The sequence below is a fragment of the Oxyura jamaicensis genome, chromosome Z, assembly GCF_011077185.1.
Source record: "Oxyura jamaicensis isolate SHBP4307 breed ruddy duck chromosome Z, BPBGC_Ojam_1.0, whole genome shotgun sequence".
Taxonomy (NCBI): Eukaryota; Metazoa; Chordata; class Aves; order Anseriformes; family Anatidae; genus Oxyura; species Oxyura jamaicensis.
In genome coordinates, this window is record NC_048926.1 from 75313344 (window position 1) to 75339086 (window position 25743).

The following is a 25743-nucleotide window of genomic DNA, read 5'->3' on the forward strand; positions in this document are numbered from 1 at the left end:
TCACGTTCACAAATCTTTTCTTACCAGTGGAGTCAGCAGGTGTGGGACTTGCCTCCAGAGCAGTTCTTTTGGGTAATGTTTTAAATACAGATGTCAGTTACTTCAGTAAATTGACCAGAATATGTAGCTATGCATCTTTATAGACTATATGTTTCTATTTTCTTGAAATAAATATATCACTCCCTGAAATTAATAATATTTTGGAGAGTCATATGTTTCTCTCATAACCCTAGTTATTCCTGCAGAAAAGTTGTGTGTTTTTGTTTGTTTGTTTGTTTGTTTTTGACACAGCTTTTGAAAATACAACTACTTCTTGTAAAATGAAACTTTATTCTAAAATGTATCCAAAATTGCAAGACACAAGCACCATTAAACAGATAAATAGACATATATTTATGTACAGAGAGCATCAAAACACAAAACAATTGTTAATATAATTCTTATACCATTTTAATGAGTATCCATCAATAAAACTTTACAATTTAAAGAAGACTTTTCAGTTGCAAAACAGTTGTAAAATCATATGTATAAATTATGTTTACTACAATTCCAATAACAGAGGCAAAGTAAAATACAAAAATAATAATCAATACTGCAAATTCAAATACAAAACCCAAAGTAATGCTGCACAGGTACATACGTACACTGGATGAATTCATGCAGCTAGGCAGTGCAACAAATTAACTGCTTAGTTTAACTTATCACAAAATGGAACAACCATGTCGGCAAACAGAAGAAAATATATTTTTGTAATAAATCATAGTGCATTTTGAAGTTAGACTTTATAAAATGATTGTTGAGTGATATACTTCTAAAATCCCCCATGTGATCTGAGATTCCCCAGCTCCTCTCCTGCAAAATAAAATACAAATGACAAAAGCTAAAAAACCCACTGTAGTACAGAGTCTGATGTACTGGTACCATCTTGAATTTTTATTCTTGGTATCAGACTTGTTTGCAAGTGTCCATGTCCATAAAGACATACATTACTCCTTGCTATGAAAAGTAAATCTTATGTGTTCAAATGTTATCCCCATAAATTGAATCTCACATGATGCGTAGACTGTGCTGGTTTAGAGAGGCACAGCTGAGCCTTGAGAAAATAACTCTTAAATCCCTACGAATTACAGAGAGAGAGTAAAACGGAGGATAGAGAGACCTCTTTATTCCTGAAGCTCCCATCCCTAATTGCTTTGATTACACAAACACAGAATAACATAAAAGGCTTTTATGGCTTGGATGAAATTTTCTGCTAATTTGCTGGGCAAGCGCAAAGCCCATGTTTCTCCACAGAGCTTGCCTTTCACAGTGTAGAAGGCTACGGACTGTTTTGGTTGGTGAAAGGAAGCCTCAGGTAACTGTATGGAAAAATACTTCTGCAGTGAAAATGCTTTAGAGATAAGGAAACAAAATCAGAACAGAACTCGTGAAAACTGTGATTTCTTGTGTAGCTGTGATACTAAAACATGGCTGTTCACCTTTCAGTTCTGCATTGGTTGGTACATCATGATCAAACGTAGTTAAAAGTGAGGCTCATACCTCATCAAATGTTACTGGTCAGGTGTCAAAGTTAATGAGATACAATTACACAGTCTGACGCTTTTTCCTAAAATCTTAAGTGATAAGCACGCTCAGTGTTTTCACTAGGAAGTCACTGCTAATGCTACATTTCTTTGCTGAGAAGACATTAATGTACAGCAGCCTGTAAACTACCGAAGAGTTGCTCCCTGCATCCTTTGTGCATCCACAACTCCCTTTCAAGCCAATGATAACTTTCGAGTTAATGGGAGTTTCAAGCAAACAAGGGATGCAGAAAAACACCTGTATTGGATAAACAAGGTAGCAATTTATACAGCAGCATTTCTAAATTTTCAACATGCAAGCACATGTAGAGAGAAGCTAAGAGACGGCATGCATTGCAGTGATATGTCATTGTGCTTATGTCTGGTGGAGAACACTATGGCGTTTTCACCTGGGAAAACATAAACATTAGACCCAGAAGACTCAAATAGCCAGTATTAATGAAGCCATCAGCTACTATGTAGTAAAGAATACCCCAAAGGTTTGTCCGCTCATAGCTTATAGATACTGAAGCTGAAGAGAATTACAAAGGCACAATACAAGCCTATATTTCTTGTAAATTATATATATTCATATATTTTTGCTCAAACCACCTCAAGATACTGACTGATAAAATATAACTGAAAATATAAACGTTACTTGAAAGTTAAGCACTAAAAATAAATGCTTGCTGGAGAAGATAGCTCATTACTTGCTACATTTCTACACTTTCTGGGTGCTAAGCTTGTCCACATCTCCTCCATGGCTGACAAAACCCATCAAGATGTTCAAGAATATGGTGATCCATGAGAAAATTGGAAGATTATCAGGCGACAGACAGAATGGTATGCATCTGAAAACTTGTCTGTAAGTGGCTACCGCAGTAACCTTTCCCGCTGCCACTGCTTTACTCTTGGTCCAGAATTCACTCAACACCCAGAGGCAGTAACAGGAAATTCATATCCATTTTCATGCAGGGATGAGGCTAGAGTAATTCTTGAAAATAATATTTTGGTTTAGTTCAGCACTTAAAATATTGAACAGCAGAGCAGGGATTGTACTAGCATATCATAAAAAGCATTTCTCAATTTTTCTACTCATAGCTACACAAGATGCATATCATTTTCAACACTGAATGACTCACAACTCAGAAAATATAGCAAACATACTACTACCGCTGCTGTTAGACTTATTAAAATATAAAAAATAAATTACACCTACTTTTGTGTGACGAATTTATACGGCAACTTTGGAGGGAGCCACTCTCTGGGAGGCCCGGTGGAGAGAATGTGGACACTTTATGAAGGTGAAAAGGTGCAAGTTCAACATTTGTATTTTTAAACCTCAGCTCTTCCTCAGCTTGCAATAAGAATTGGTACAATTGTTATGATTTGGTATGCATGGTTAATGAAGAAAGATACTGAGTTGGGTGAGAATAAAGTAGGTGTATGGTACAAGCCTGAGGTGGAACCTAGATGGGCTTTGCTAACCCAGACAGTAATGCTGTCTTCAAAGACCTGGCCTATCTGAAACTGGGTACTTTCCTCATCTCCAAACCAGCATGTGAAATTATATACATTTACAGAAAGCTTACAAAAAATCCCCATAAACTGCCATTACTACCTGAATTTTCACAATCCTAAATTAGGAGCTTCTAGATTCATTCCTGAAAGCTCTTAGGAAAGGAACCTAGTCATTCCTAGAAAGTATATACATTAATATCTTAGTTACAACCTCACAGCTGAATTTAAAAGCAGCATATGCTATTGCTGGTGTTGATTCATCTATGCAATGGTTTCTTCATATGTTGCTTTAAATGAATGAATCAGTGCAGACAAAGAATGAGAGAGCCCATTTAACAAATAAAGGCGAGAATCTCTAGGCAGGGGTAAAACTTCCAGAAATGTTCAAACAACTTAATTCAAGTTACACCTGTTTATATTAAAAAAAAAAAAAAAAAAAAGAAGTACAGAAGGAGAAAATACCAAACTATAGGGCAAAAATCTCATGTTTGAGACTGAAGGATTTAGAAACTCATCTGGAAGCCACATGGATTCAGATTCTCAGGAGCTCATTTGAGCCTTGTCCAAGGATGGGAAGCTAAGTATAAAAACCCTGAAATCATTCCACCTAATTTTATGCTCTTAAAAGCATGCAGGATATATCAATGGAGAAGGTGATGGATGCCATCATACAATCTTCTGAAGGCATCTCTGCTTCTGCCCTTCCTGTAACTTTGAGATAAAACCCAATTTGCTGAGGCTGGTAATTTTTAGGCAGCTGAAGTCAGGGTAGGATGAATCAGGCCACAGCGCTGAACAGAAACAAGTATGGTATAGAGGTATAAATTTACCCTTACCAAACAGTCTGCAATAGCACTGTCTGAGGCTCCAACCCAGATAATGCTCTGTGGTCAAAGACCCATACAATCCATTTCTTTGCAGGTCCCCAGTCTTGCCAGGAACTTTTTAAAGATAAAACAAAGAAGCTTGATTTTACCACCTCGTTTCCGTGTTTGGTCCTTAGACATGGAGGCTTCTCCAGACACCAGAGATTCCGAGTGCTAGACTGGCTGTCAGCGGCACCTCCTGGGGGGAGGCTTTCTGCATACACAAGGGCACACAGAGTTTTATCTTGGTACAACAGAACTAATCCCACCAAACCTCTCAGCAGCTTAACAGCTGTGGAAAACAGCTGGACATTTCAAAAAGGATTTTTAAAGAAGGGATGCCTTTGGGTGTAGGTCTGTTTTCCGACACAAAAAGGCTTCAGGTTAAGATGTATGCGTGGTACAACTGCTCCTAAGGGCTACAACTGGAATTGTTGATCCCTCAAAGCAAGACCCTATACCCTTTGGAAAGGGATCATTGTCTGGCAGCTTCTTGGACATCTCATCAGCACAGCCTGCTGCCCTTCTGAAACGATCCAAGAAGCTGCTTTTAAAAGTCATGTGAAGGGTCTAAAGAAGTGGCTGGGATGATTACTTGCCCTAACATAACACACACATCTGCATATTTATAATACTGTGGGAATTTTGTGTTGCCTTGCTTTTGAACTGTTCTGGTATGGCATGGATTAGCTCTTTGCACTGTCAATAATGGAGATGAAGCACTCACTAAGGAGGAATACAGATATGCTGAAATATACAGAATTTGTGAGACCCCAAATACCACCAGTATTAATGCTTTAGGTCAGAGGCAGCATCCTATTTTAAATGTATTTTCTGCATCAGCATTTAGATTGGCAAATTTAATTCCTGTTTATTTGGAAAATTTCTGAGGTTCCCTTTACTTCTAAAGACTGGAGTTTGAATATTAGTTTCACTTATGATATGGAAAGTCCATCTCTGTCTAAAACATACCTGCCTAGTTGTTTGTACGTGACCAGAAAATACTTCTCTTTAATTGGGATTATGTTCTGTTCTCTATTTATTGACCTTAAACATTTATTTTTGGCATTAGAAATATTCAGACTTTATATACGGATTGGCTTGGACGTGCTAGCAACACTTATTTCAAGTACTCAGTTTTATGTGAATGGGTTAAGGTGCAAAGTCGCTAACAAAGACTGCCTTTATTCATAAGGTTAGACTAGTTATTTAAACTATCAATAAAAACAAATAAGACACAGAGTTTAAAATGATCCAAAAATCCCCTTCAACTTTCTCAGGTTGTGTTGCCAGTTTTTCATTCTTTTTCCCATCATCTCAAAGCCTTTCAGTCTAGACAGGATTTGAATTTCTGATGTCAGGAATCAGCAAAGAACACATACATATTTTCAGGTCTTTGATGTGCATCATAAAATACCAATAGAAAAGAATTCAGAGTTGGGTTATTTTTATTTTTCAGTTAGCAGACAAATAATTAAAATCTCCTCAAAACACTGCCTCATGTAAAGCCTGTGGCAGCTGGGCAAAGGACACAGTGCAGAGAGCATGCTTCCTTATCGCTGCACGTGCCAGGGCTGGGTTTCTGTCCTGGCACCAAAGCAGAAGCTTTAGAAAGAGACACTGGAGAAAAAGCTAGGCTGTCCCTGCCTGCTGGGTCTGACTTCCCCATCCGTAGCTTGCAAGCACAGCCCGCAGCCTGCTCGGCCTCACGAGACGTGCCCAGCTGCAGCTGCCTGTGGCCTGCTCGCACCTGACAGGCTACGGACTGGGCCCAGTTCTCTCATCACGCATTAGATTTAATATTCCTGCTAACAGCTTGTGTATATGCTGTTTGAATTATGTTCTGAAACCACTAAGCGTGCTTAACAGAGCTTTAACTGGATGTGAACAGCAAGTTTTGATTGACAGAACAGGTGCTGTTTGTTGTGGTATACAATAGACACGGCTGCATAACCCACCACCTCATTTCAGAACATGAATTTACAGTATTAAGCAATAGTGACAAGGTTTCCTACACAGAACCTACAGTGACATGGGTCACTGAGGTTATAATGTCAGCAGTCACCCACACAGAGTACGTGTGTAACAAAGTTGACAGCAGTTTAGCAATGCTTTAAGTAATTCACATAAACATGTTAACACATCAGCTATCCAGTTTTCCTCCTCTCTTCACCAGAAATAAGTGTTTTCCAATTGCATGTAATGCAACCCATAAATAATTGTTCAGTTTTTGTGGTTTTAGGCAAACATGCACAAAATAGATGCAGTCCAACATTTCTGCAAGGGGATACTTGCCACAAAAAATGCCCTCACAATTTCTCTTTAAGCATACTGGGCATGTTGGTATGCACTTCTCAAACAACCACTGCAAGACTAAAAGGGTTTCTTGTATGGATTCTTTTTGTACTGGAAAAAAATAATATTTAAAGTTACTTGATTCTCAACTAGCAGAAAGCTCCTGTGCTGATGCCACCCTTCCAACTCTGGTATTTCAGGGCTCATTTGGAATTTGTATTCTCTTCCTTAACTCTTAATATGAATGTAAATGAAAACAAAACTGGAAGTTAATTAGCGAAATGAGAATAGATCTGGGAACAGCTTATACCTGCTTCTGAATATCTTGTTTTCAGACGGCAGTGTGGCAAACACCTCTCATCTTTCCTGCTAAGCTGTTGGACATTCTCTGTTTGTATGGCCTTTGCCACCCACTGGAAGGGCACTCGCACTGTGCCCACTCATAACATGGGTCCCTTTGCCTGCAGCCTGTTCAGACCAAGCATCCACCCTGCGGGGCAGCCACGAGAGCAACCACGGCATCCTCGCCACCCGTTTTGTTGCTGTTTGCTGCTGGCAAGCTTATTGCCAGTTAACACACTTTTCAAATCCTCCTAGTAAATTATAGCCTTAGTAATCTCCTACTTCAATTACATAGGCTCTATTTGGATTTTATTTTCCTCTACTCTGCATGGCAAACATCAACTTCTGTTTCAAGCTATTTTATGTCATTGCTGGAAATCATCTTGTCTAATGCATAATAAGCCTGTGAAATGCTAACTTTCCTAATGTCTAGTGCTAAGAGCTCTCAGGATCTTGAGCAGCCACAATGTCTGTAATGAAATAAATGCTCTATAGTAGGACTCTTGTTACAGATGCAAGCAACTTCCTGTATGTTTATTGGGCAAATTGTTCTTGTTTTTGTGCAAACATCTGGCATGGTACATTTAATGGAAAAATCCAAATGAGAGAAGAGAAAACATGAAGATTAAACAACAGAAATAAAGCCTACAAATATCCCGCTCATCCAGTGGACGATTTAGCTCCTCATGGCTTGGAGCAGGGTTCTGTGGTAATAATTATTTTGCATCAAAAGGGACTACTGATGGTCTCACAACAGGGACAAATGTGGGTTTGGCCATATAGTAATTCCCTCCTACTCTGATGAGCTGTGCATATCTCTGTAACAAACTGGACTTTCAAATCCTATTGTCTCATTCCTAGTACACCCAGGCTAATGAGGAAATGTGCCATCTAGCAAACAAAACCAGTTCTGCACTGATTCCTTCAAAAAACTGATGCTAAGCTGCCAGAATTCTCTCTTAGGAAAACCAAGACTCTTGTACCAGTACTAAAATCCTAAGGGAGCCCCCAGGCCTAACTGCCAGATGATCTGCAGCAGGTTGCATACAAACACCACGTGCTGTCCAGACTCTGCACAAGCCTGCTTGTCTGCCCGCTCGGTTGCTCTTCTGCAAAATGCCAACCCTGAGCATTCCAACCGGTCAAGGTGCACACTGGGCCACCCATGGGATGCTGAGCATTGAAGATATGAGCGGGGCAACTGTAGAACTTTTTGTTATTATTATTATTAAATGTGAAAACAAGTACCAAGAAAACCCTTTTTATTTTTATGGCAAGTTTTCCCATTACATAAGAGGTTTTCTTACATATTTTAAGCTTAGATGAAGAACAGTGACCGAACAGAGGTTTGGACTAAAATTGCAAAGCTGTTAGCTGTATATTGAGGGAAATTATGGCTGCACAACTGGAAACAAAATGAAAGGACAAGTTCACAAAAATATTTAATATTTAGTAGTGAACGATGCTGTAATAAAATAAGAAACAGAAGAAAGCCAAATCTGTTCCACATATCAGTACTATCAGTACACAAACATGTTCCTGCACTGGTGAAATCCGTAAAATAAGATAAAATGTTTGCTCAGGGAAGACTTAATTTGAGCTTCTAGACTGTCCACACTCAAGCATGGTTTTAGCGTATTAGCAGTCCCACTCTTCTGAGGGATATTACTTGTATTGTTAAATCTGCTTAAAATCAAGCATGTGTAGGCTTTATTTCAAACAAATGGGAATGTGTTTGCAGGATCAGAATTTTAACTGCTGAGTAGACAGTCTGTTTATCTTCTCTAAATTTGTTACTGTAATTTGTTTTCAAGATGACAGCTCTGGCAGACAACTTCTATGCATGCACTCACATCAGTAATTTAGATACGGACTTTTTCCTCTGTGCTTTGTGTTGAAACAACATTTTGGTAATTTCAGCAGATCCTTTTTATTTTTCTCCATAGTTTATAGATCTGCAAAATAATGTCACATCTCAGACAAATTGTACATTTCACACAGACTAGGGTGAAATCCTACAAGAAAAATGACATTATATGAGTGGTTTCATCAAAGTTTCAGTAGAACAACTGGTGTGAACAGCAGCTTGTAGCACAGAGCCAATAATGTCTGGAAAGTAAAGGAAGCTCCACAAACTAAAATTTAAATCTAACTCATTTATATTTGAGCATACTGAATTTTTATTGTTGTTGCGTATCATAACATCCTGTATTAGTTCCATAGTGTGATCAGTTTGAATAGAAATGAGTTGTCACTGTTGAAAGAGGTTTGGGGGTTTTATTTAACAGATATGCTTTACCAGGGTTCCTGCCCTGAGGGCCCAACCAAACCCAAGCACATCTGGGACAGAAGCTGTGTTGTATCATCACTCAAAGTGAATTTTTAAAAATAATAATTTTACCTGTCCTTTTAAATATATACATACATGTATTGTTAAACCCTATTTTAGATTCTCCAAGTGGAAATGTATACAGTCAAATCCTGAAGAATTCAGTCCATATTTAGCAACAACAACAAAGGAACAGGAGATAACAGTCAAAAATATGTAACTGATTTCAGAAGTAGAAATCAGTGCAACATTTATCAGCTGAAAATTCATTTCAACTAGGAAAGTAAAATGTTCAACACTGAATATTGTAACAGCTGGTCCCTCATTAAATTACCCATCTAATTCCAAATCCTCTTTACATGTAGTATTTCATTTGCTAACCACAGAACAGGGGAAAATTCAAATGATTTTTGGCCAGTTCATGAAGCAGCCCTTATTCGGTGATTCTGAATTGCTCTCCATAAATAAGCTAGGCTCTATTCACTTCTTCCTAAGTTGAATTATTTAAAATAAATTATTAGCCTATGTCTCTCTCCTTGCATTTTAAAAGGAGAGCAAGGGCCAGATGTTTCCAGAGGACTGTTGGTGGGACACAGGACATTTAACCTCACGCTTTGTGAATTCAGGAGTGGAGCAGGCTGGTGAGTCTGGAGGTTGGTATTCTCCCTGACCAGGTGACATGCAGGTCTGGCCTCTGGGGACTCCCAGGGGGACTTGGCTGTGACTTGTTGATGCCAGTCACCCCAAGGCAAGCTGGGACCTATTTGGGCAGCCTACAGCGCATCAAAGACATGGCTCACTGTTGTTCCCATGTTTTTTGCATGCACCAACTCACCAAGCACTGAGTGCAGCTCATGCTCAGACAATTAAGAAAATAATGCAATCCATACATGCAAGTACCAGGTATGTCTTTAATGCACGTCAGGCTACATGCTTTAGCAGTGATTCATACAGCTTCTTCCTCATCCTAAACCCCGTTCTTGTCTCCACAAGACTTAGGCATGGAGACAAAAACTGTGTACGAATGCACCTTTCTCATAGGTGAGAGATACTAGCTAAAATACCAGCTTCACTGTGAAGTGCACAAGTGAATCCCAACTTCATCTGCCAAGGCCAGAATTTTTGCCAGAGTTCTGATGGTAAGAGAGACCCATTATTCCCCTCTTTCTGCTATTCTAAGATTTCATCACGTTTTTTTAAAAAAGCCTTACTTTTAACTTTGCCTGAAAGACACATTGGCAAAATCATTATCTATTTATTTCTATATGAAAGAGAAATCTCTATAAAAAAAAAAATGGTGTAGGAAAACTAGCTGGCACCACTTAAAGTAACATTCCTGCCAGAGCTGGACAGGTTCTGCCATTATCAGTAATGCTGTTGCATAAAGACAGATATAAACAGCAGTTACATTACACATTGATATCTAGTGCATTAGAAACATAAGTGGAAATAAAAAGTCAGTGCTTGGAAATAATCTTTCTTTCCATATTAATACTCCTGTATATGATGAAAATCCTGCAAGGATTTATAAGCAAAAGAAAGAAAACAAATGAACAAGCAAAAAGCTCTATGAAAATTTTAAAAAGAACGGGATATATGTAATTTATAAGTTGAGCATTTAGCATGTACAATTGTTTTCTAATGGTTCAGTTGCAGAACCTATGTATGGTTATAATCACCTGATTTTATCAATTTGCATGTAAATAACTTTCCCCATGTATGCAAGCATAAGAATGCAAGAGTTCCCTACAAAAATCAAGATGATTAGGTTTCTTTATATATGATTAAAATTCTAAAAATAAGATGTGCAGTGAATATTAAATCAGATCTCTCCCAAATCTGAAATTTTGCAAGCTTGCACATTTGTTATCCCACAAATCTGTGGGGCTCTGTAGGTGTGAAAAGTGCTGGACATACCTTGTAATTTGAACTATCAGGGCACAGAGTTACAGGCTACAAGAAGCAGGGACCAATCCTGTTCCTTTTGAGACCAGCAATGTATTTGCTGATGTTAATGCTGCAGGATCAATGCAACAAGGTTTAATTTAGAATAAATGTTTGGGAAAGAAATGAAAAGGGTAAACAATGATATGCTGGCAAAAAGAAAAATTGCATAGAATTCAAAAGAACTGCATAAGAAAAAATATGTGCCTGAAAGGATATATATCTTATATATAAGATTAGGATAAATTGGGATATTGGATGTTGATAATAATATTCAATGTGCTGGCAGTTCTCTTTAAAGAGTACTGCTTTATGCATAGGTTTAATTTCATGGTCAGACTTCTTCTCAACGGATGCCCATACACTACACTATTGAAGCTAATGCCAAATTTAGAAAATAAATAAATAAATAAATTGAATGTCTGATTAATATTAAGCCCTAACTCTGCTTAATTTTGCCACATCGAGAAGCTGCAGTCTTGCAATGTCAGTGGTGCTGTCCAGGCCAGTTCTCAGTGCCCACTGGACACACTGGTTGCCTGCAGGAGCCCCAGGGGCTTCCCTCGAGGCACCCAGCAGGGCCCAGATGTACCCAGCAGGTCACGAGCTCCCTCGAGGGCACACTTACCTTGTGCATGAATGGCTTTGGCACTGGATGTCCAGACATATCCATCTACCTTAGTCCAGGAGCAGTGACATCGTGTGACTGAAACTGGGCAACAAACAGTCCTAGAATACTCCATAGAGGTTACCAACGAGGATAATACAGATGTCAAATGAAAGCTGCAAGGACACCTGGACTTTGCACTATTTCAGCTGGGCTGAACTGGACACATAACCATGGAAACCAGTGATATTAGTGACAACCTTGAAGGATCTCGGGAAATTAGATCTCATTTTATGTTTTTATAATTCAAATTAATGGTAGGGACTCCTGGCACCTTTTGAGACAGCAACAAAATGTTTTCCAAAGTTAAGCAAATGAATTAAATCTCCATAATCACTGGGAATAAAGTCTACAAAACCATATCACGACTCTCTAGCTTGTGATATTATTACTAAATAGTAATGCTACCAAAGTTTTTGATATTTTAACATAATTTTAAGCCTCCAAGAGTTTCACTTTTGAACAGCACTAACAAGAGAGTAAAAAGCGTTAAATGATTTTATTTTCATATATATATAAATTACATATATAAAAATAAAAATGAGTTCAGAGATTCTGGTACTACTTATGCATCCAGTTATGTGCATCTACCATCACAATGAGCTCTCTACATACACTTATTCAGCACAAATTCATGAAAAATATCCCCTTAAAAATCTGCATGGACATACTCTGTTCAGAACTACTCTTCCTATATAAGTGGCTCTTCTATAGGCAAAGTCCAAGGTGGGGACTTTGCTTTCATCTGTGGCATCAATTGTAGAGCAGCCCTTGTTTCTGATCAGCATTTTGACCAGTACACAGCTGAAAGCTTTCATTCTCATGGGGGAACTGGAAGTCACTAGGAACTAAATTTACTGTACTCTTGGTTTTAGAGCTTTGCCTGGAGACATGGGACCATTTCCAGAAGCTCTTCCTTAAAGACCATATGCCTTTTCTCCATTCTGTCCCCAGCTTTCATGTCTAATATGCTGATCTTATAAAATGGCCTAGACCTTTTTGCCTCTTCTGTTCATGGTGAAAGCTAAGACCCTCACAAGGCATAGTAGTCATAAAAAGCTTACTCCCTCATTTTGGTTCACAAAAATGACTGCTTACTGAAAGGTTTGGGGGGTAAATTCGTGTACCAGTGTGATCTGATGTTCTGAATAGGCTTGGGAGATACTGTTTGTCATCAGGACCACGGATGGTTAAGATTTAGTTGAGAATTACTGAAAAGGGGAAACGTAAACACAAATTGTTAGAACAGGTTTTGGTAATAAGGACTCTGCTGTATTTCTTCTAGCTACCACCCCTACGGAAGATCATGCTAAATAGAAAAATCATTTCCAAGGGCAGAAGAAGCCCTGACACTTTATTGCTAAATTCTATAGCAATTGGAGCTCGCATACAGTAACCTTATAGTACTCTATATAAACTGAGAAGCTTGTATCAAATTCAGGCTTCCATTTAAAATAGATATTGCAGATATTAGGCTTCAATTAAAGAAGAAATATAACCTTCAGTGCTTCTTTTTTTTTTAAAGGCAAAGTATTAAAAAAAAAATCACCAAACTAGGTGAAAATTATTAAATTTCTCCAAAAAAATTAAGATGAGCTTTCTTCTATTTCTTGAGACAGTACAGTTTATGATTCACAGGGTAACTGGTATCAAACACAAGTTAATGAAAGCTCTTATAAGCAGATTTATTCCTATCCATAATGGCAGACATTTACAAAATCAGAAGAATTTATCATTTGAGTTCACTTTAAAAATAACTTATAGAGCAGTGATATATGCAACATAAAACAATTCAGGAGGGGAGAGGGAAAGCAAAGTTTAAAAATTAGAATGTAAACGTGGAAAAAAAAAAAAAAAAAAAAAAAAAGATGGAGTAGAAGTCCCTACTTCTCGTTTCTACTTAAGATGTCATGTGATAATGTTTTACAATGTCCTGCAGGTCTATATATGTATGTGTGTATTTCTGTGTCACACACACATACATACATTAACCCACGCAAGTACATACACAGGTAATTGCAGTTCAGTTCCATCTTGGGCAGATCTGTTATGCCACTCTTTATGGTTATCTCAATCATGTTTGGGACCCACTTTCTTGACAAAACAGGGGAGATGGTAGAAAAAAAAGTGTGGGTCTGATTGTGTTTGAGATCCTTTTGTTAAACTGTACACTGGGACGAATAATTTTCTTCTGTAGTAACTCTCTGAAGAGGGCCAACTCACTGTGGTCTTCATGACGAGACTTGTTAACGGATCACACACTCATTGTCATGCTAGGGGAGTACTGAAAAAAGAGGAATCCACATTTTAACAATCATTTTTTTTTTTTCCAGATAACTAAAACTACTACTGGACCAGAGCAATGAGTTCAAATGCCAACCTGCTCTTTGAATTCTCCTAAATTTGTACTATAGCCTGTGCTAATGCTGTAGTCCAATTTGTGGTATCACAAATTCTGTTAACTTTCTCTCATTACATAAAAATACAGCTCTTGCTGATCAAGACAACTCACCTAAAGACTGTTCCAGTGTTATATGGGTGGTGTGATGAGCCAGTATTTCACTGATGACCTTCTCCTGACTAGTGTTGGAAACTGGGGAGATTTAGCTAGGCAGATAGCTAGCCTCAAGTAGACCAGCTGCATTTGTGGTGAGCTGAATTAGATGAATGTTTTGGAGAGTTTTTTTATTGCTGGGTGGGAAGAAGAGTGTACAGATATGTCTGACTGGAATTCAGCTACTCTTTTGGTATCTACTATTCAGTATTATTGATTTCAGAAGGGAAGCTGAATCAGTGGTCATTCTCCTTCATGAGAACCAAATACTCAGTCACCACTTCACCTTATTATTGTGAAACAAATTGAACTGCAGCCCTTATACAAGCTATAGTTGCCCTCAAGTTAGCAGTACTTCATTACAAATAATCAGCGGGACAGCATGAGGCCTACAAGAAGTGCATATGCTTAATTTTTGTTTAAAGTGAAAATTTGCAGAAACACTTAATTGGCCTAAAATCTTCTAAGTTGATGAAAATGTTCAAATGCAGTAAGTATTATTTTAATGAAAACTGATACAAGAAATTGTGAGATTAATTTGCCTTCGCAAAAACAGCCACATAATAAAAAAACTGCACAACTAGAGCTTTGAGCTGGCCATTTCCAAGTATCCAAGAACACTCAAAAAATTTTTTTATGGGTCTTCTATCTGTGGGACAATTGGATAGAATGGACTGCTTGGGTACAACCTATTTTGTCCCATGTCGTGTCTCTGATGTTTTTTTCTGCTTTAGGGCTTACTCCAACCCTGTGCTGTGTACTCTCATGGTAGGCCAGCAAAGATAGTGAGAACATGCTTATCTTTAGCCAATGAGTAAGACCAACTCAAATGCTTTATGAAAAGCCTGTATTCAAATGATTTTCTGTATTACAGTCAATGTACCTAGGTAATCACTTTGGACAAGGAATCTAAAGACAAAACAGTGTTTATTTGCCATACTTAGCTTATTATTAGCCAAAATCTTTTCCCCATTCCCAAGCAAAACTCCTGATGAACAGAAAATTTGCCTGAGAAAGGAGTTCATAATAATAAACCTACTCCAAATAGCCAAGTAACCAAATATGAGTAAGAAAGCAAGACAGTTCCCAAGGACAAAAACATGACACATCTTACAGATGATGTGATACCTAGAAGTACACAGAAGGCATAGCAAAACCTTGAGAAAACAAGGTCCCAGATTCATTCAGGTAGGAAAATGACACCTAGGTGCACCTAGAATCCAGTAAGTATCTGAGAAAACTGATTTTCTTTTGAGTACAACTAAAGTCCTTCTTTCCGGCCTTTAGTTTGCTTAACTGGCCTGCCTGCTGAATCAGACTGTCTGCCCTCAGTACAAGAAAAGCATGCCAAATTGAGTGTCAAGGATTACCATGACCAACGATCACATTTAATGGATATTTTGTGGTAGTGCCTTATTGGCAGATTTTGAAAACATCAATCTCTTTAGGTGGTACAAACCAATTTTCTCCAATACTCCAAACAATCTGACCACGTGCCTTCTTTACGAAAACAGCTAACATGCAGAAACTGCTCCCTTTTCTTTTTCGCTAGTTAAAGAAATAAAGCAAAACCAACCAACCAAAAAACAAACAAATAATAATAATAATAAAACACCAAAAGCATGATTCTCATTTAACTTGCCATGCAATTTGGCTTTTTGTGATCTAAGAGGAACTGTTTACTCATGGTTTCTAAGCTAAAATTCACCACTGGCATAGTTAATGAAGTTGCGCTCACTTCTGGCAGCAGTGATTTCCAAAAAGAATAGAAGTGTTGAAGTCACTCAGCACTTCTGAAAAATCAGGCCACTTCTATTTAGGAACCTAAATGTGGATTTAGAAACCCAGCTTCAGGCATATGAGTATGAAAATACTGGTCTTGCTTTGTAATTTATTGCGCACCATGTTTTGCTGCCTCAAGCGTACTCCATTTTAAAGAACACCGTTTGTCCCAGAATGAACACTAGAGGGCACCTTTGCCTTTTCTGTCTCTAGTAGCGCCAATAATTCTGTCTCTACCTCTCTGCAGTGTGAGATCTAGTGCTCTAATTATACACTTCAGTGTAAATCCTGTCCTAAAAGACATTCCTGCAGTGCAATACACATTGTTTAGGAGTCAAAGGTTGGGCAACCACAAACTGAAACACTCAGATGTAAAGATCTGTCAACTCTGTGTATTTTGGCTGCTCAGATAGCGTCTGACAAATGCCCACTGTGCATTACTGAATACATAGGGCATAATTATTACTGCTTGACAGATCTAACTTTCATTGACAATGCACCTCTTTATCTAGAAAAAGAGTTTCTGCAGTAGATCTACACCTCCCACATTTACCCGTTTTGGCTCAAATTCTAGTAGCATTTTGCAAAAATTTTTGGTAAATTAATATTCTAATTTTAGAAGCTATTAAAAAAGAAAACAACAACAACAACGACAACAACAACAACAACAAAAAAAACTAAGGCACGGGCATTGCAAGTACACTGCAAAACTGTTTGTTCTTGCTGTTTTGTGTGTGTGTTGTTTTTTTTTTTCTTCTTCTTCTTTTAAACAAAATAGCAGGGACAAAGGTTCCCAAAGTAAAACAACTCTATAAAGAAATACTTACACTCTCACTCTGAAAAGGGTTTAGGAAGTTTCCACCCATCTCACCGTCATCTCTGGGAGTGCCAGGCTGATTACTCATGCTCATATTACTGGGAGAGTTCTGTTAAATAAGATTTTAAAACACAGATTAAGTGTTGAAGACACCAGCTCATTTCTACAATGTAGAGCAGTAAAATGTACTGTGCAATGCACTGGGGTATGCCCTCAGCCTCTGCTGAGTTCTGTGTGCTTCAGTCACTAATTTTAGTAACAACTGTTATCTCTAATTCTTGTTTTCGAAGTTACAGCCAGCATCTTCTGTTGAAGTCAAGAAAAACTATAAATGACTTCATCAGGTCTAAGAGTACTCTGTCACTCCATTAAATCACATGGTCAAGTTCAGTGAAGTCTATGAGCACGTCTTGACATAATGAGACTTCTGTCTTTGCTCACAGTGCATAGTCGATGGAAATACAATTTCACAAGCAGCTCACAAGTACTATTCAAACTTTGAGGTGCTAAGCCACTTCACTGAAAGCAGTTAATGCAGAGTTTACAGGCACGGCGGAGTTAAGATTAAATGCTCCTGAGTGACAGCCAGTCCCTGGATTGGGCTTGCAAACGCTTTTCAGGAGCAGTTGTACTTTTTCCATTTACTTGCAGTGCATATTGCAATAAACTCTTAATCTGCCTTCTTAGTGCCTAGGTGTAACTGAAATGCTAATAGGTAATAACAATACAAAGGCTTCTGAAGGAAAATATCTTTCCTTTTTTTCTTTATAGAAATATTACACAATCACTTCTACAATGTTCAGAAAATGCTTTCAAGGTTCAGTTACTTACACAAAGGGTGAAACTAGATAATTGTCACAGAAATTATTCCAAGTCAACAGCTAATACATGATTACAGTAGACACTACAATTCGTTAGGTATTTTTACAAAGTTGATTTGTGGCACCCTGCCGTGCCTGGAGCATGGATGCTTCTCCTTCCATCACTGTTAAGACTTCCATTAACAGAGGCACTGCTAAGACTCTTACCAGCAGAGGTTTTGTGATGAAAAAGGAATTGTCAGGGAAATGGGGGAGAGAAGCCAAGAACTTCATTATGAAATGTTTATGATGTCTATCACAGTTCTCTCCTTGATCTTTTTGATCCAGAAAAACTGAATGCTATATTGTTGTTGGATTTTACATATACAAATGCAAGTCTGGTTTTATCATAAAAACAGTGCAAACCCAGTGCAGTCAATGGGCAAGATAACAAAATGTAACTGCAAATAGAGATTTTGATCAAAGTGATCAAACAACAATGGCTGTAAGAATCTTGAGCAGAATTGTCCCTTTCTTCTTTTTTCTGAGTTACAATCCTAACATAGTATGTCTGTTAGCAAAGGGATTTATGAGGCTTCTTTAAAAAATATATATATATTGCACTTTGAAACACCTGCAGTCAGTCTTCATTTAGTGTAACTAAGCCTGCAGTAGGGCAAACTTTGAATGAAAAATAGGAGAAATGAAATTAAAGGGAAGTTCCCTTAATTCCTTGGTACTTTCCTCACAACTATGTAGACTATATACATCCTACTGGCACTTCAGAGATCACAAGAATCACAGAATGGCCGAGGTGGGAATGGACCTCTGGAGGCCAGCTGGTCCCAGAAGGGCCACCCAGAGCAGGGTACCCAGGCCCACGTCCCGGCGGGTTTTGGAGATCCCTAAGGAGGAGATCCCACAGCCTCAGGGCAGCCTATGCCAGTGCTCAGCCACCCGCACAGCACCACAGTGGTGCTGCCTGGTGCTCAGGGGAACCTCCTGTGCTCCAGTTTGTGCCCACTGCCTCTTGTCCTGGCACTGGGCACCACTGACAAGACCCTGGCTCCATTCAGTGGCACCCAGTCACAGGATGTACGTACGCTGGAGAGTTCATTGGACAGATAATGTGATAGCTATGACTTCTTTCCCTTCATACCCTATTTCTGCACACTCATACTGGCAATCAAAAAGCTCCATTTTGACCACTGCCCAAAGTTTAAATATTGTAGCACATTCCAGAGTTTTCTGATTGTAGTACACTCTATCTGCTTTGAGGTGTATTTTGCATGGCTGACACTAATTTTTTTACTTTTCTCCTGAGGGAAGATCACCATTTTCAGTCTGAATGGGCAAATATGTTCATGAGTTCAACTCTGTGCATTTATTTTTGACTATAGATTAAATACAAAATTAATTATACAGCCCACCTGCAGGCATAACTGTTTTAAACATCTGAAAAGCTAATTAAAAAAACATTTACAGAAGTCAAGACCCTGGCCTTTATTTTTCCTTCAGCAGCTAGTTCACTGTAGTTCTAACAGATCCCCAGGAATCAATAAACAACAGGTCCATCAAAGACAACTGAAAACTCAACTACTTAATTAACATCAGACAATTGAGTGTGCTTTTCAATGGAGTTATTGTAGCAACTATTTAGGGATCTACAGCTTGAAAAAGGTTGAAAACTAGTGCCTCAGTTCAACAACCACAGCTGTCGTACCTGAAGCAGGAATTAATTTATGGAAATCCTGTTGCCTATGTTATGTAGGAGGTCATACTACACAATCATATCAGTCCCTTCTGACCTTAAAATCTATGCATATTAAGTTTACAATCTACTAAGGTCTTACATTTATTTCATATGATGCTCCCGTACTTTTGTTCATTCCTTGGGGTTTTACCCCTATTTTATCTTGCTCTGTGTAGTACAAAGCTTTGAAATTCTGCAATCGCTACAGTATGCTGGCCCCAAAGGTTCAAATTCCTGACATAAATAATTTTATAGCAACTCCCCTGGGCTGCTTTTATGGCCAGTATGGGGTTTCACATTGTAGCACTAGCTGAGTTTTTCCAAAGCTACTCTTTCTTTGATGATTGCACAAATTCCATGGGTACTGAAAGAGACATTGGTTATTAATGTTTATTTAATATGCATAATTTCAGTTCATTTCCTTCCCCCATCTCAATCTACTTCGTAAAAACTTCATGTTTTGCCACTCAGCCAATTAAAGTAAAATGTTCTATGGAAAATGTAGCTCTGAATTCTGTGAGTTGTACTGATACTACCAAAACTAGATTAATTTCCTGCATCTCATGAGAAAAGACAATCAGCTCCTCTAATGTACATTTTACTCCATTGAAGTCCTGTGCCTGTAACTGAGCATCCAATAACATCCAGTCCAAATTATGTTAACTCCAGTGAACAATTCCTGTCACATTAATCAGAAATCTGGAAATCTACTTGTGAAAAAGCCAACAGGGAGACTGTTACCTTAACAAGAACAATCCTGGTTACTGGTACAAAAGTGGAAGGCAGCCATATAATTATTTTCCATGCATCAATCCCTGACATTGTCTATTCCTTGCAAACAGAACTTTTCCAATCAAGTTTCAAAAGTATTACATACTGTTACCTGCATGAAATTATAAATGTAATAGGTTCTGCCTACACATTTTTGTTAGTACTAATAAAGACTGCATATTGGACAGTACTGCTGAGAAAAAGGTATTTAAAAGCCATTATATGGAATGGTGTAACAGTATAATTCCGCTACTTCCAAAACATATTTTTTCAGTTATTCCAAAAAGACATGCATCAAATGTGATTTGCATGATGTAAAGGTTAACAAATTACAAGACTTCCAGGTAAGTGTCTGGATCCAGGTTTTCAGAATACCTGATACTCATACTTGCACACATGTTGTTGCTTAATACCTTTGGATTGAATATGGTCCCTTAAAAATAATCTTATAGCAAGCTAACATATTTTGTTTGTTTGTTTGTTTGTTTCATTTTTTCTTAAAAATGCTGTAGTTTGCAGAACAAAATATAATGAAAAATAGGGACAATGATTTTTAAAGTGCTGTACACTTGTTATCATTGAATCCATCACTGCACATATTAGCACAGCTAAGGCAACATGGTCATTTCAATCCCTTGTTTTATTTGTGGGGTCTGAAAACATTGCAGATCTTGAAGACATAGAAACATGTAGCATTGCTATAGATGCTACTCCGTCACAGGAGCAGCAACGCCCTTGGAGACATACTGCTGAGATCCTGCTCTCCACCAAAGGCAAGGGAGGGCTGATGTAAAGCCATAACCACCTGCACAACTTCAAAAGGATAGTGTTTGCATGTGGTGAATTTCTTCTGATGCAAAATTATGTCTTTTATATTGGCAGTGACTGCAAAGCCATTATAGGCAACACAGAACACTAAGATAAACACCTAAGTACACTTTACAAACTACACATCTCCCATAGCCTCACCTGAAGACCAAAACTTGGGAACTGTTCAGGGTCCTTGTCCTCTACTTTGGATATACAAATAGGTACCACTAGCTGAAGAATGACTCCAGTCTTTTGAACATCTGAGATTGTATTCTCTGCCAATTCACACTACAAATTTCCATGTCAACCCAGGTGAATTTAGGCAAACATTTTGTTCCTTTCTGACATATATGTTTGTGTCTCATTGTAGCTCAGGGCCATCCTGAGGGTGCATCTGCATCAACATCCTCAGCATGCCCAGAGCATGTGCAGACAGGTGCAAAGTGGCAAAGTCTGCACTGAGAGGGATCCTGCAACAGCGCTGTGGTACATAGTCCTCAGTCAGACAAAATGCACAGGCAGTTCATACACTCACTGCAAACTCATGTTCCTTTTTAAGAAGATTATTAAGAACTTTGCAACAAAAGAATGAGTTACAGAATTTTATCTGAAACAATCTATTCATCCTTTTCTGTATTTGTAGATCAAAAGCACAAAAGTGCAGGGAGACTGCTTTAGTGATATGTTTATTAGTTTGAGCCAGTTATGCCTGAAAATGCTGAGTACAAAACATAGTATTTTGCAGGGACAGATTTGTGCCACTTTATCAATACCAAATATGCTCATTAATTCCTTATTTGAAATAGTTCCTAAATTAATAATGATCACATACATAGTAGAGTTTTATTTTTATGGAAGAAGTGGCACATTAAAGCACAATATTATTTTTGTAAATGCAAAACCCCTGCAGGTTAAACTCACATTCATTTTGAGCATACTATTTAATGGCTGTGAAATCAAAACAGTACTGCTTCTGAAACCACTTTTTAATCTAGCTTTTAGGGACTTAGAATAATGATTAAGATATTAACCATGCCCTACAGAGGTAACAAAAGCAATCACGCAGTGCTTAAAAGTAACATCCTAAAGACATTTTCCCAAACTTACACTTAACTAAAATTGATTATCAGAACCATATTAATTTGTCTTAACAGTATGGAAGATTATAACACGATCAATCAGATTATGAACTGGATATGTACTAATGACACAAATTAATACACATTATTATGCAGTAGGAAATAATTCTACTTATACTCCCTATTGATCATAAACATTGCTTTTAAATTTTCCACTAATACTGTCTGTATAGCTTCCAAAGAGTTGACAAGCAGAAAATGTAGACACATAATAAAAAGCTTCATAACAAAAACAAAATATGTTTAGAATGAAATATTCCAAAAATGCCAAATACTTCATTAGGTACTCACTTTGGAAATACTGTCCATGTCTCCTGAGCCTTAAATTAAAATAGATAATTATTCAATTAGTTTTGAGCTGAAATTAATTGAAGAGCTTTTTTTCCACACTAAATATATAATGTGACAGCAGTATGTTAAAACATAGCAGTGCATTATCTCCTTTCCTTCCCAATGTCTCTTTGTAAAAGGTTACAGTCAGTATAGAATAATGTTAGTCCTGTGTACACACCTCATGTAAAAAGGAAGAAAAGAATGAAGGACATATTTCTGATTTGTATTGGTTATTTGAACGGCATCCTACTAGGGTGAGACAGCCTGGCACAACTCAAAAAAGAGCATGTTGAACTTCCCTGTCCTCTTAGCCAGGGCTGGGTACAAACAGTGAAATTAAATTGGGCTACATAGTCCTATAGGAAATGCTGCTGAAGACTAAGGGAAAAAATATGGATGACTAGTAGAAGTTAACGTTCCTGAAAAAAAAAGACCATTATTTTACTGAAATTAGCTATTCAAAACTCCCTTCTAGGCAGTGCTCTAGCAGAATATCTTCTAGAGTTAGCTGTGAGGGTTTCATGAATGTCTTTGTTCCCAGAGCAGAAACCTACTGGTTTCTGAAACTGGATGAAATGACACTAACTTCTAAGTACAAATACTGATGATACTGTCTTTTAGAAGCAGATGATCTTGAGGGCTGGAATAACAGAAACCAAATAAATTTAAATACAATGAAGGCAAGAGTAATGAAAAGATTTTTTTTTTTTTTTTTTTTTTTTTTTTTTTCACATGCTGAAACTCCCACTTGGGTAAAGCCAAGATTAAGGGAAATATTTTACAAGAGATGTATCACTACCAGCATTTTTAGCAGCAACAGACAGTAAACTGTTCTGGCCACCTATATTCAAGAAAGACATTCAAACTAGATGAGCATCAGAAAAAAACAATGGGAAGAGACTGAAACAGCTCACTACATGTAGACACAAAAAAATAAGGATTGATAAATATTATGATGTTTCTCTATAAACACATTATATTCATAAACGTTAGGAAGAGGAAGAGCGATTTGTCAAAGCCAAAAGAAAATATTTTGGTGGAAATCAGCAAAAGTTTGCTTTCTAACAATGAGAGCTATGTACAGACATCCAGTAGAACGGTTGTGGTAAAAGAAATTGAAGTTCGAGATGAAGCTCATCCAATGTAAGCCTTTGAGCATAGGACAAAGCTGCCTACTGCTGCACAGAAACAAAAGCAGAAGATCTTTCCCAGCCCTCCTCTCTGAAAAGAACTGTTTGATTTTAGATACGAAATTAACGTTGGGAAGAAGGCATAGTTAATTTGACTAAATATGTCATCATTTTTACTGGAGAAAGTAACTAAGTGAATGTTAGGTACACACAAAATCCTTCCATAACTGTTTCGATTTTAATTTTTCTTCTAGCTAAGAAATAATTCTCAGGCTACAGAAGGTGACACAAAAAGATGTGATTACCTTTTACACAAATTCTCATTTATTTGAACATAATGCACATCATTATTAATTAAAGCAACAATCCATTTTAGGATTGTAGTATGTAAAGAAAGGTTGTAAAATCACAAGGTGTCCTTATGCAAAGTAATCTAGGAATTCCAGGGATCTGCCTTCCCACCAAAAGAAAAAAGAAAAAAAGAAAAAAAAAGAAAGACAGCTCTGTTAGGAGTTAGATGTGTACTGCTGAATTTTAATCAATCATGAGTTTTCATAAAATGAGTTTTGATAATATAGTTTTTCTTATCTGGTTATACACTTTTTGAATTTCTCCCTTTGCTTTAGTTGTTTATATTTCTGTCTCAAAATCTCCAGCTTTGGGGCTATGAACAACAGACCTGCATCCACCACGGTAGTATGGAATTAAATGTTATTAACTGCAGTATGGAGCTGAGGGTGGTCTGTGTCCACGATGGGATGGTGATAGAGCTTTTCTTCAGGGACAGAAGCAAAGGGAACAGTAGCAGCTTGGCTTCTGCCTGCCTAACATATTTAGCTTGGTGGGGTTTCTCCCCGTAAGGAAAAATGCTGTTCAGCAAAAAGTTGCTGGTGCCCTGTGTGGGCATCAGGACAGCTCCTAGGTGTAAAAAAGAACCTTGCTGGTAGTCCTCCCTTTGCTGTTGCCTGTATCACCGACACTGCTTGGTGCAGACACAAGTGAAGAGTAAGATACACAAATGCACTCAGCTACTGCCCTAATGCTACAGTATGAGCAGAAATAAATACCTTGTATTTATTTATCTTACGGGTATGGAGGAGTAAGGCAGAAATGCAATTTATTTACCTTTGCCCTCTTTCTTAAATACCTTTCAAGAGTTGATCTTCCTTCCAGTAAAGAGCAAAGGCAGAAGACTTTGCTAGGGCAGTCAACAGATAAAGCAATGGAAATTTTGTAGAGTTGTGCAAGGCTTCTCCATTAGCTATGAGTCCTTCAGAAATCATGGTCTCAGAAGTCAAACAGTAACCTACTTCTCCTGCCTCTACATGCTCTTTGCACCTTTCTGAAGCTGCTTGTGGGGATGGGATAATAGTACTAATATTTAACAGACAGAAGGCTAATTATATAGACAAACAAGGATATCCAAATGTTGGGATAAAAACAGCTTAACGAATACATCAATATACGTAATAACTTACTTTCAGGTAATTGATAAGAACTTGCACCAGCGTGTTACAGTAACACCTTCTCAAGTTTTTGGAAGAGGAGGAGAGGTGAGTAAAAATGGGTCTTAAGCCATCATCAGAGTGGCTTTAATAACTGGATTAAAACTATATATGTTATCTAAATAAAGTACAGTATTTTTCCTCCAGAGGTGTATTATGTATTCCAATTCAAATGCATTAAAAGTATCTCAATACCTCTTACTGATATATATATATATTTTGTTTTAAAAAGTTTTTGTTGGTGCTTTTTTTTTTTTTTTTTTACACATACAATCTTCCACATCACTCAGAGAACATAGAAAATGGCACTGGTCATTGAAAATTCACAATGCTTGTAATATTACTGTTATTACCTAATGATCCATTCATATGATGTGAATCCATTCCACCCAGTCCACTCATAGGTCCATCTGACCCTGGCCCCATTGGAAACTATAAAAGGATCAGACGTTAAAAACTGGTATTACTGTACAAATTTTTGAAGGTAATCTAATAAAAAGAAAAGATTCCCCAGGAAGAAATATAGTAAAGGAAAAGTGCACAGTTCCAGCTCTGAATGTGAAAGTCAAGTGAAAGTCATATGTGAGCACTGCAAAAGCATAATTGCTTTTGTTCACTTTCTCTTATTGCTGCCTTCCTGATTTTTTTGAGAATTTCACCTTTGTAGGCTGGCATAAAATTTACAGATAATTTATAATTTATTTTAGTGCTTTGTGTATGATTCTCAAACCTGCTGGTGCTGATCTAGCTCTGTTCCCACTGAAGTTACAGTGAAGTTTACTATTTTCTTCAATAAGTAGGTGATTAATTAACAGCTTTCAAA

At 37.7% G+C, this 25743-nt stretch overlaps 1 protein-coding gene across 4 annotated transcripts in view; it reads right to left on the reverse strand.

Moving 5' to 3' along the window:
* Window positions 1–310: 310 nt before the first annotated feature.
* The window catches only part of SSBP2 (single stranded DNA binding protein 2), a 194016-nt gene continuing 168583 nt past the window's right edge, over window positions 311–25743 (reverse strand). For all 4 annotated transcript variants that reach the window (XM_035310965.1, XM_035310967.1, XM_035310966.1 and 1 more), the window contains 4 exons: window positions 25274–25352; window positions 22244–22272; window positions 16690–16788; window positions 311–13810 (listed from right to left, as the gene is read on the reverse strand). In XM_035310965.1, the coding sequence (XP_035166856.1) occupies window positions 13781–13810; window positions 16690–16788; window positions 22244–22272; window positions 25274–25352 (237 nt within the window). In that variant the 3' untranslated portion in view covers window positions 311–13780. The remainder of the gene's footprint in view (window positions 13811–16689; window positions 16789–22243; window positions 22273–25273; window positions 25353–25743) is intronic.